The sequence below is a fragment of the Canis lupus genome, chromosome X, assembly GCF_011100685.1.
Source record: "Canis lupus familiaris isolate Mischka breed German Shepherd chromosome X, alternate assembly UU_Cfam_GSD_1.0, whole genome shotgun sequence".
Taxonomy (NCBI): domain Eukaryota; kingdom Metazoa; phylum Chordata; class Mammalia; order Carnivora; family Canidae; genus Canis; species Canis lupus.
The window spans coordinates 37185560-37195946 of NC_049260.1; the positions used below are offsets into that span (position 1 = coordinate 37185560).

Genomic DNA, 10387 nt, shown 5'->3' on the forward strand with positions numbered 1-10387 from the left:
CTCCTGTCCCCAAGGGGCCCTCAGTCTGCTGGGGGAAAAGAGATAGGCTCAGAATACCCCACCCTATTACAGAAATGATCAGCACGTCGGCAGATGCAGAGCAAATGCGTGCACATGAGAAAAAATAATACTGGCTCCTGTTTATGAATACTTACTAGAGGCCATGTGTTCTACTAACATCTTTTCATTTAATCATTCCAACAGCCGAGAATGGAAGGTATGATTTATGATTACTCCTCATTTGATTGTGAGGAAACTCGACTCAGAGAGGTGACCAGCTTCACCTCGGGTGGACTCAGCTGATGTTTAGCAGAGCCCTGGTTCAAATCTAGATCTCTGGGACTGGAAATCCGTTCCTGTCAATTATTCTGCTCTTCTTCCCCCAAGGCAGGCACCCACTATTCTGACTTGGGAGTTTGGAGTGCGGTTTGCACTGGAATGTGGAAGAAAGTAGAACACGCAGTAAAAAACAGGAAGACTATATTCTGGGAAAAAGGAAGAGCTCAAGCAAAGATGGAAATGTGGAGAAATCCTGGGACTCGGTAGTGACGGTGGGAATGCCCGCGCACCGGTGACTGCGTGTCTGTGTGCGGGTCGGTGGGTGAGGACAGCGTATAGGAAGGTGAGGAGGAAGGATCAGGAAAAGAGTAGCATGGGGAGGGGTGGTGACAGATTGAGTACAGCTGTGATCCGAATCAGTCAGCATACCTGTGGAAGCTTCTGGGCACACCTGCCCACAGTCCTGCCATTCAATGTGATGCATTTCTGCAAAATCGTATACACATCTCACACACAGGTGTGTGCACACACGCAGTAACAGTGAGGTCTGTCCCACAGAGTTGAGGTCAGCTAATTAAAAAGCTGTATTGTGGGCAGCCCGGGTGGCTCGGCGGTTTAGCGCGGCCTTGGGCCCAGGGCCTGATCCTGGAGTCCCGGGATCGAGTCCCACGTTGGGCTCCCTGCGTGGAGCTTGCTTCTCCCTCTGCCTGTGTCTCTGCCTCTCTCTCTGTGTGTCTCTCATGAGTAAATAAAAAAATCTTAAAAAAAAATAAAAAGCTGTGTGTTGTAGAGGAGTGCTTCTTAAACTTGAACATCTATAAGAATCCCCTGGAAAGCTTCTAAGAGCACCCAATGGCCCAAACCAGCCCCAGAGATGCTGACTCAGGTAAATCTGGGGCTGGCCCTGAGAATTTGCATTCCTAACCAGCTTCCAGGTGATGACGATGCCACCAGCCTATGGACCACGCTTTGCCTGGCATCACGTGGAGCAGGGTTGCACTCGGCTGTGAGTGAAAGGTGAGATTTGGCATTTGATCATTAAAATCTTTCACTTCCTGAGACCAATGTCACATTTGTGCTCCTGTCTCCAGCTCTGTCCACCCTACTCCGTTCCACTCCAGATCCTACTGTGTAGCCATAGGGGCTTTTAAAATTAAGGGTCTGGCTGTGTCGTCCTCCGGCTGAACATGTTAGCAGTAGGTCCTTTGCTTTTGTGCGGCACAAACCCTTTCAGAGCCTTTCTTGCCTCTGTAATCCCTCATTTTGTCCGGAAAAGATACCTTGCAGGTCATGACAAAGGCCATATTGCCTCTTTTCTACATCTGGAATGCCAGTCTCCCAGGGCCTGCCTCCCTATCTTGGTGAAATTCCATTTCTCCTTCAAGTACTTCCAGACCTCTGGCAATGCCTCTTCGGTCCCCCTGTGCAGCACTCTTGCACAGTATAGAAGTGGCCTGGTGACAAGGCCAAGCTCTCCACCAATCTGGCAGCTCCTTGAAGACAGGCACTGGGTCTCAACATTTAGGGCATGAATAAACAACTTAATAAATCATAATTGAACTAGTGTTATTCCAGACCTGGCAAGAATTAACTGTCACATCTGTTCTTCCTGGAGCAAAGGATTATGTGCTTTCTTAGAGTCTGAGCTACCACGGGGCAGGGGGTGGGGGGAACCCTCGCTCACAAATAGCATAAGGAAATGACAACATGCCATTAATAACCCAGAAGAAGCTCTATCTGTTTTAGGATTTTTCCATCTGGGCATTACAAACCACAAAAGCAACTGTTTTGCTTCCACAAAGAACATATTTTTTTTTAACAGCACACTTTCCAAAAGGACACTCCTTCTGTTGCATTTTGATCTATCCTGATTTAATTTAAAGTTTGGATATGGGGTCTGACCTTATCTATCAGTGGCTGAGCTGTTGTCTCATGGAAATGCAGTTTGAAACCCATTAATAGGGTAGCCTGTATATTATAACTTAGAAGCTCTGGGTTATCACTGATGCTTGCAATTGCTATGGAAACCGGGTTCATATGCACCTTTCAAAGAGTCTGCTTTAAAACAGGGGAAAAAAGGAAGAGGAAAAAAAAGGCTCCTTGAAAGAATAAGACATTAGTATCCAACATGCATAGGCAGGGTCCGTGATGCAAAAACGCTCTGCCTACACAGTGATAAAAACAATCCTTTATATTTTTTAGGAGCTAATAATGTATAACCTTGTATTAGAGAACTGTGTTTACACTGATGAGGAAGAAAGCCTCTGGCAACTTCCCCCCCTGCACACACGCACATGCACCACACACACACACACACACATGAACACACATGCACCCATAATTTTTGGCTTTCCCCAGACTTTTCCCAGACTGCATCCTTAAATCCTCCAAAAACCCCTGCGTGTGCAGCTTCAGGTGCTAAAGCTCAACCAGTGTGGACACTGGCAGAGAGCTCAGCCTCTTTCACCCCCACCTCTGATGTGTATTAAATGTCGCATCCATTGTGTATGGACTGAATCCCCCCCCCCCATGTTGAAATGGCAGCACTAATTTGATCAGGTGTTTTCTTAAAAAAATTCGGATTGTCTTCCACCACAAATCTGGGTTTTCGAGTCTCCATCCTTCATCTCTCTCCTTGCCCACATTTCTTCTTAATGATCCTATTGCTCCAAGTGCCATATTGTATTGGGTAAACAAAAATGTGAACAGTCACCAACATGGAGGGGGAAACTCAACTGCCACCTGAGACTGGGGCAGGGGTGGGAAAGCTAGAGAACAGGGGCGCCTGGGTGGCTCAGTCAGTTAAGCGTCTGCCTTCAGCTCAGGTCATGATCTCAGGGTCCTGGGATGGAGCCCTGAGTCGGGCTCCCTGCTCGGCAGACAGTAGGCTTGTCTTTCTCCCTCTCCCCTTTGCCCTGCTTGTGCTCTCCCCCCATCTCTCTTTCTCAGACAAATAAAATATTTAAAAAAGAAAGAGTGGGAAGGGGGCTATTTGATGACAAATGTCAGAAGTGGCTTCTGAGTGGTGTGACCCTACACACATCATCACTCTCTATTCTCAAATGTCTTTTTCAGCACCTCATTTTGTCTGCATTTACTTATCTGTCCTCCTCACTCTGTCCCCTCTCACCAGTTTCTAGCTAAGTTCCCCTTCCCCACAGAGACCTGATTTGTCACCAGGGTAGCACAGGACTCGCAGGACTCATAAACCATTTATAAAACAGAGAGGAACTGGCTCAATAACCCAAGAAAAGGACACACAATTATTAACACATCAGAAAAACCCAAGAGGTTTATGGTCTTGGGTGCTGTTGTTTCTTTCCCTACAAAAATTTTTCCCTACAAAACTTGGCTCTTTCATCTCATTTCTTCTTCCCTCTTTCCCTCTCTCCTTCCTCTCTGCTCTGCTCCAGCCTGATGTGCCTCTCTCCCTCACCACTCCCCTGGCCTTCCACATGCTTCCTCGCCATCAGCCTGCATGTGGAGGATTGTTGAAAGTGCAATTGATACATATGCTCCATTCATCCAGTGGTATCTTTGAGTGAATATATCAGGTTCTTTGCTGAGCAAGGGCTCAGAGCAGAGGGTGGGAGGGAGAAGCACTAGAACTTGAGGCTCAGAGCAGCGTGTGTAGGGGGAGAGGGCAGCTTCTAGACCGGAGAACATTCTCCTTAGACCACTCCCTCTTTACAGCTATACAGAAAAGCAGCCCTTGATGCACTGTCAGGGTAGACATGTGTGCTTAGGAGTTGTGCAGGAAGAAGCCTCAGTCCCCACCAAGGACCTGCACAGAGCCAGTGTTGTATAGTGGGGGGAAGACTATGCCTGAGGAAGCCAGACGGGCCCGGGTTTGAATCCTGATTCCATCATTTAGCGGCTGTGGATTTGGACAAGTTACATAAGTCTCTTTATTATAAATTTCCTCACCTCTAGGGGCACCTGGGTGGCTCAGCGGTTGAGCATCTGCCTTTGGCTCAGGTCTTGATCCCGGGGTCCTGGGATCAAGTCCTGCATCAGGCTCCCCGCAGGAAGCCTGCTTCTTCCTCTCCTCTGTCTCTGCCTCTCTCTGTGTGTCTCTCAAGAACAAATAAAATCTTCAAAAAATAAATAAATTTTCTTACCTCTAAAATGGGAAAAATACTATTTCAAAGAGTTGTTGGCATAACTGAAGGAGACAGTGTTTTTGAAGCCCCAGTACAGTGTCCGACACGTCACATATACTCAGTAAATGGCAATTATTAGTCGTAGTACTGGTAATAGTATTGATATAATTATTTGGTTGGGTGGAAAAGAGAATTATTCTTTTCCTTATCATCCCGTCAGTAAGATTTTGTGTCCTTTTTATGATAGTTCAGAGAGTTAATGACTCATTGAGAGCCAGTCGTAACTTTTAGAGCCAGTGAATTCAATCCTTCATTCTTTTTTTTTTTTTTCCCTCATTTTTTCCCCTCCCTTCCAAACCCCTCACTCTGGCTACCTCCTTCTCTCCTTTTGTTTTTATAATGACCCCCAATTTTGGCCTACTCCCCAATCAAATTCTTGATACAAATTCTTCTTCATTTATTCTAAGTTGTGAATGGCTTATAAGCACCTATAATGTTATTCCCAGGTGATATTTGCATACGAAGAAGAACAGAATCCTTTAACTGAAAATATTAAGATCCTCTGAGTTCAGTGTTTTTCAGATTACAGGCTGCAACTGAAAGGAACCAATTTAGTGGCTCTTGACTACCATTCTTTTATATTATTATGCCTTATTACATGTTATTTAGTGTACTAATGTAGAGGGGGAATGCAAACAATTTCAAAGTCTAGGGGTACATGTAATTGCCTTACCCTTCAAGGGGAAGTCACTCTTATTTGACAACCCATTTATCCTATTATAAGTCCCAGATTTTAAATGACCAGCCTTGCTGAATCTCAGACTGAAAAATGAGTAAACAAAGGCTAACATGAGAGGAGTTACTAGAGGAGATGACATTGATAAAGAGTTGAAACTGAAACTGAACACTCAGATTTCTTTCTCCAAAGGAAACTCAATAGTTAATAACTTAAAAAAATAAAAATCCATTTTCCGTACAGCCCAAGACCATGTCACTTAATTAGGAAATCACGATTTGGAAAAAAAAAATTGTTCTGGATTCATTTGAGTAGGGTACCAAGAGCACCATGCATAAAAGGAAAAAACTGATAAATCAAACTGCATCAAAACTGAAACCTTTTGCAGAGCAAAAGTCTCCATAGGAGGGTAAAATAAGCTACAGATTATAAGAAAAGATTTGCAAATCAAAGAACTCTCAAAACTCAACAGTAAAAACAGATAATCAAACTAGAAAATGGACAAATGACATTTCACAGATGATGTATCATGCTTGCAAACAAGCACGTGGAAAGATGTGCAACATTATTAGCCATTAGTAAAATGCAAATTGGGACATCAGGACACTTTTATTTAAAAAAAGACTCAAAAATAAGTTCTTTATAGATCTTGGAAACTAGCCCTTTATCTGATATGTCATTTGCAAATATCTTCTCCCATCCTGTAGGTTGTCTTTGAGTTTTGTTGACTGTATCCTTTGCTGTGCAAAAGCTTCTTATCTTGATGAAGTCCCAATAGTTCATTTTTGCTTTTGTTTCTTTTGCCTTCGTGGATGTATCTTGCAAGAAGTTACTATGGCCGAGTTCAAAAAGGGTGTTGCCTGTGTTCTCCTCTAGGATTTTGATGGAATCTTGTCTCACATTTAGATCTTTCATCCATTTTGAGTTTATCTTTGTGTATGGTGAAAGAGACTGGTCTAGTTTCATTCTTCTGCATGTGGATGTCCAATTTTCCCAGCACCATTTATTGAAAAGACTGTCTTTCTTCCAATGGATAGTTAAAAATATACCTGCCCTACGACCCAGCAATTGCACTGTTGGGGATTTACCCCAAAGATACAAATGCGATGAAACGCCGGGACACCTGCACCCCGATGTTTATAGCAGCAATGGCCACGATAGCCAAACTGTGGAAGGAGCCTCGGTGTCCACCGAAAGATGAATGGATAAAGAAGATGTGGTTTATGTATACAATGTAATATTACTCAGCTATTAGAAATGACAAATACCCACCATTTGCTTCAACGTGGATGGAACTGAAGGTATTATGCTGAGTGAAGTAAGTCAGTCGGAGAAGGACAAACATTATATGTTCTCATTCATTTGGGGAATATAAATAATAGTGAAAGGGAATATAAGGGAAGGGAGAAGAAATGTGTGGGAAATATCAGAAAGGGAGACAGAACGTAAAGACTGCTAACTCTGGGAAACGAACTAGGGGTGGTAGAAGGGGAGGAGGGCGGGGGGTGGGAGTGAATGGGTGACGGGCACTGGGTGTTATTCTGTATGTTAGTAAATTGAACACCATAAAAAATAAATTAAAAAAAAAGACTCAAAAATAGTGACAACACCAAATGTTGGTAAGGATGCAGAGAAACTGGAATGCTCATATATGCTGGTGGGAATATAAAATGGCACAGCCACTCTGGAAAACAGTTTGGCAGTTTCTTAAGAAATTGCAACCACCATACGAGCCGGCAAGTGCACTCCCGGGCATTTATCCCAGAAAAGTGAAAACTTATGTTCACACAAAAACCTGTACACGAATGTTCATAGCAGTTTCTTTTGTTATACCCAAAACTGGAACCAGTCCAGATGAACTTCAGTGGATGGATGGATATACAAAGAGTGGTACATCCCAAAAGTTTACATACTGTATGATTTCATTTATAGAACATTCTTAAAATGACAAAATTCTAGAAATGGAGAACAGATGTGGCTACAAAAGGGCAACATGAGGGATCCTTGTGGTGATGAATGTTCTGTATCTTGATCGTATTAATGTCAATATCTGGGTTGCAGCGTCAGGCTATAGTTTTGCAACATATTATTGGGGGTATAATGATTTATGAGTAGAATATATTTGTTCATCCCAATGACCCAAATCATATATCTCAGATATATTTGGACTTCATCCACAGTTCCTGAAAAAGGTAGCATTCCCCTGTAAGCACTGAAAGAAAATTAGGAGCCATAAAGGTGAAATGGGTGTTTGCTGTTAATGAAAGTGACTTTTAGACCTCACCCAAGGGCAGGGGCTGGTTGCCAGGGGAACCAGCCATGTGATTATTGGGTTGAAAGTGAGCCCCACCCCCTGACCTCGGGGGGTGGAGATGCTGAAGGTTGAATTAGCCTATGGCCAATGACTTAGTCAATCTTAACTTTGTAATAAAGCCCCTGTAAGACTCTAAGGATTTTTTTATCTTTTTTTCTTAGAGAATTTTCATGCTTGTGGAACCAGATCCAAGCTCCATGACAACAGACGCTCCTTTGTTCAGGACCTCCCCCTGTGTATCTCTCATTTGGCTATTGACTCATATCCTTTAATAAACTGCCAAATGTAACTGTTTTGCCTGAGTTCTGTGAACTGCCCTAGCAAATTAATCAAACCTAAGTTCTTCGTGGTAGGAACCCGCAATCTGTAGCTGGTTAGTCAGAAGCAAAGGGGCCAGGCTCCGGTACTGACTAGGGTCTCAAATGGGAGTAAGACTGAATCCTTAACCTGAGGAATTGGATGCTATTCTTCAGGTAGCATGAGAATTGCTTGCTGAGTGTGAGGGAAGCCCCTCCTCCCACATCAGGACTGGGTCCAGGAACCCTAAAGAGTTATCCACGGAGGGAAGCCAGGTAAAAAGAGCTCAACATCTCTGTGTATCACTTCTCACAATGGCATGTGAACCTCCAATTATCTCAGTAACATTTTAAATAAAAAGAAAAAAAATTCACACACGAAAGACCTTTGGACTTATTCTGTCCAGGAGCTATAATCATGTCACTGGCTCGGAGGAATCTGTCACAAAAGAGAAGCTCAGTTTTCAAAAAGCTAACTAGGACAATAAAGTAATAATAGCAAATTATTTAGCAAGCTATAAACCAAAAAGGTATAAAAAGTTGGCAGTTGAAGTCTATTTCCTATTTCTCCACACCTCAGAAGACTGAATAGGCCATAGTGATCAAAGTAGAAATAACACTGTTTCAACAAATGATAGAATATTTGAGAGAAGGAAGGGTTCCCAATGTCTTGAGAATCGAAGATACTCCATAAAAGGTGGTGTGTGTATGTGCCCGGAGGACTGAGGAAACTAAGAGTTGAGGCTAAGACAGTTATGAGAAGGGAGTACGGAGATAACATTAGATTTTTTAAAATACTGACAGCAAATCTGCCCACCTGGTGGACGGGACACAGCCCGAATAGACACTGGCACAATTTTAACCCAGTAATTAATGAAAAAGAACTTTTTTTTTTTTTTTTTTTTTTTTTTTTTTTTTTTGTGGAGGAAAAAAAGGTAGCATTCCCCTGTTAAGCACTGAAAGAAAATTCAGAGAAAATGTAAAGGCACTAAGCCAAAGGAAACGCAACTCTTGCCCCACCCAGTTAAACAGGCAAATCCCCCCAAAGACAGGTGTTTTTTCAGCCCAAATATTCATCAGACTAAGTAACCTAACTGTACCTATTGCGCTTTGATTTCGTAACCAAAGCTTTCTCTAAAAGCGAACACATGAAGGAAGCTAGCACAGGTACAAGCGAGCATAAGTTAGTCCCCTTCGCATCTAGGGAGCTATCTAACATATACAGCACCCAGCGTATTTTTTTTAAGGAACGCGGTTTGAAATCGCTCCCAGGATCTGCATCTGGCGCAAGGAACCACGCACCAACAGCATCAAGCAGTCGTTCTGCCTTTAATGTGTCGTTTTAGAAGTTCACCATGGAGTGATCCAGGGGCAGGTGGACTGCCGGGCGTCCCGGCCCTTGCGGCCCGGACTTGACAACGAGCAGCGCTGCGTCGCGGCCACGGGTCGGCGGTAGGCGGCCAGCGGCGGCGGGGCGGAGCGACGGTCAGCTAGCTGTGGGACGGCTGGCTTTGCGGTTCGTCGCTTGTAGAAACTTCATCCGAGGACTCTTCCAGGCCGGTGCTGTGTTCGCTGGCACCACGTGGTGCTCCTCCGTTGTCATCCTCGTCTTTCTCGTGCTGCAGGTCGTTGGAGATGAGTCGTCTGGCCAGCTGGATGTTCAGGCCTTCGTTGTGGTGTAGTTTCCTTTTCATTTCGAACTGCCGCTGCTTTTCCTGCGCGTCGAAAAAGGTCTTGCTACTGTGTGCTCCATCACTGTCGGGCTCCCCCACCTGACGGCTCCATCGCGAGGTCCCGCTGGCGGCCAGTTTCTTAGCTACGACGTCCGGGCTCATGGTGTCCTTTGCGTCCAAGTCGCTCCCTGGGTCTTCTCCGTAGTCTCGCTGGCCGCAGTGGGGGCTGCTGGGCTCGTTTATCTTCATTAAGTCATAGTCTCTGTAGGCCCGACGGTGTGTTGCCAGGATGTTGGATTCATCCCATTTTGGGACTTTTTTCTCTGTACCTCCTGGATGTTCCCTCCGGACTGCGGGGAGGAGGCCGCCACAGAGGAAGCAGTGGAGCTTTTATTCTTCAGAATCCCCTTGATGGGCCGGTGCGAGGCGGCGGAGGCCGCCATGCCTGAGGAGCCAAGGGCCGCGGGGGGGGGGTTGGGCCGCCGCAGACGCCCGCCCGCTCTCCTGGCTGAAACTGCAGCTCAGTCTGTTCTGGACGCTGGTCCCAAGGCGCTGGCGGTCTGACTCTGACCCTGCGTCACAAAAGGACAACGCAGACGACGCCACAGAGGTGGCCACTGCCGTCACGGCCCACGTCATGGCCGCCATCACCGCCTTGCAGGCCCTGCCGGGGTTTGGGGGTTTTTGAGTAATATAGGAAGTGTCCCCACATTGCCCTCGAAACAAGAAAGCACTGTGTTGTGAACGTCTGTGCAGCCTGTCTGTGTGCCGGAGGCTGTGTAAAACATGTCTCATTGTGGGTCCCGTCAGAAATTTGAGTCATTACTATGGCTGGAGAGATTGGAGGTGTAGGGGTGATTATCTTCTGCTCCTTCCTTCTGTTGCCATGCACATCTCTCTCCCCTACCTACTTACACACACACACACACACACACACACACACACACACACACACAAAACCCCTGGTCTTCCTCTCCTACTCTGCC

At 45.2% G+C, this 10387-nt stretch overlaps 1 protein-coding gene across 1 annotated transcript; it reads right to left on the reverse strand.

Annotated features, from left to right (window-relative positions):
- Positions 1 to 9155: 9155 nt before the first annotated feature.
- On the reverse strand, positions 9156 to 9879 carry LOC119878017 (protein phosphatase inhibitor 2-like). The gene has a single exon (XM_038586496.1). It carries the CDS (start codon positions 9648 to 9650, stop codon positions 9219 to 9221), a length of 432 nt encoding a protein of 143 aa, XP_038442424.1. The 5' UTR covers positions 9651 to 9879; the 3' UTR covers positions 9156 to 9218.
- Positions 9880 to 10387: the final 508 nt, after the last annotated feature.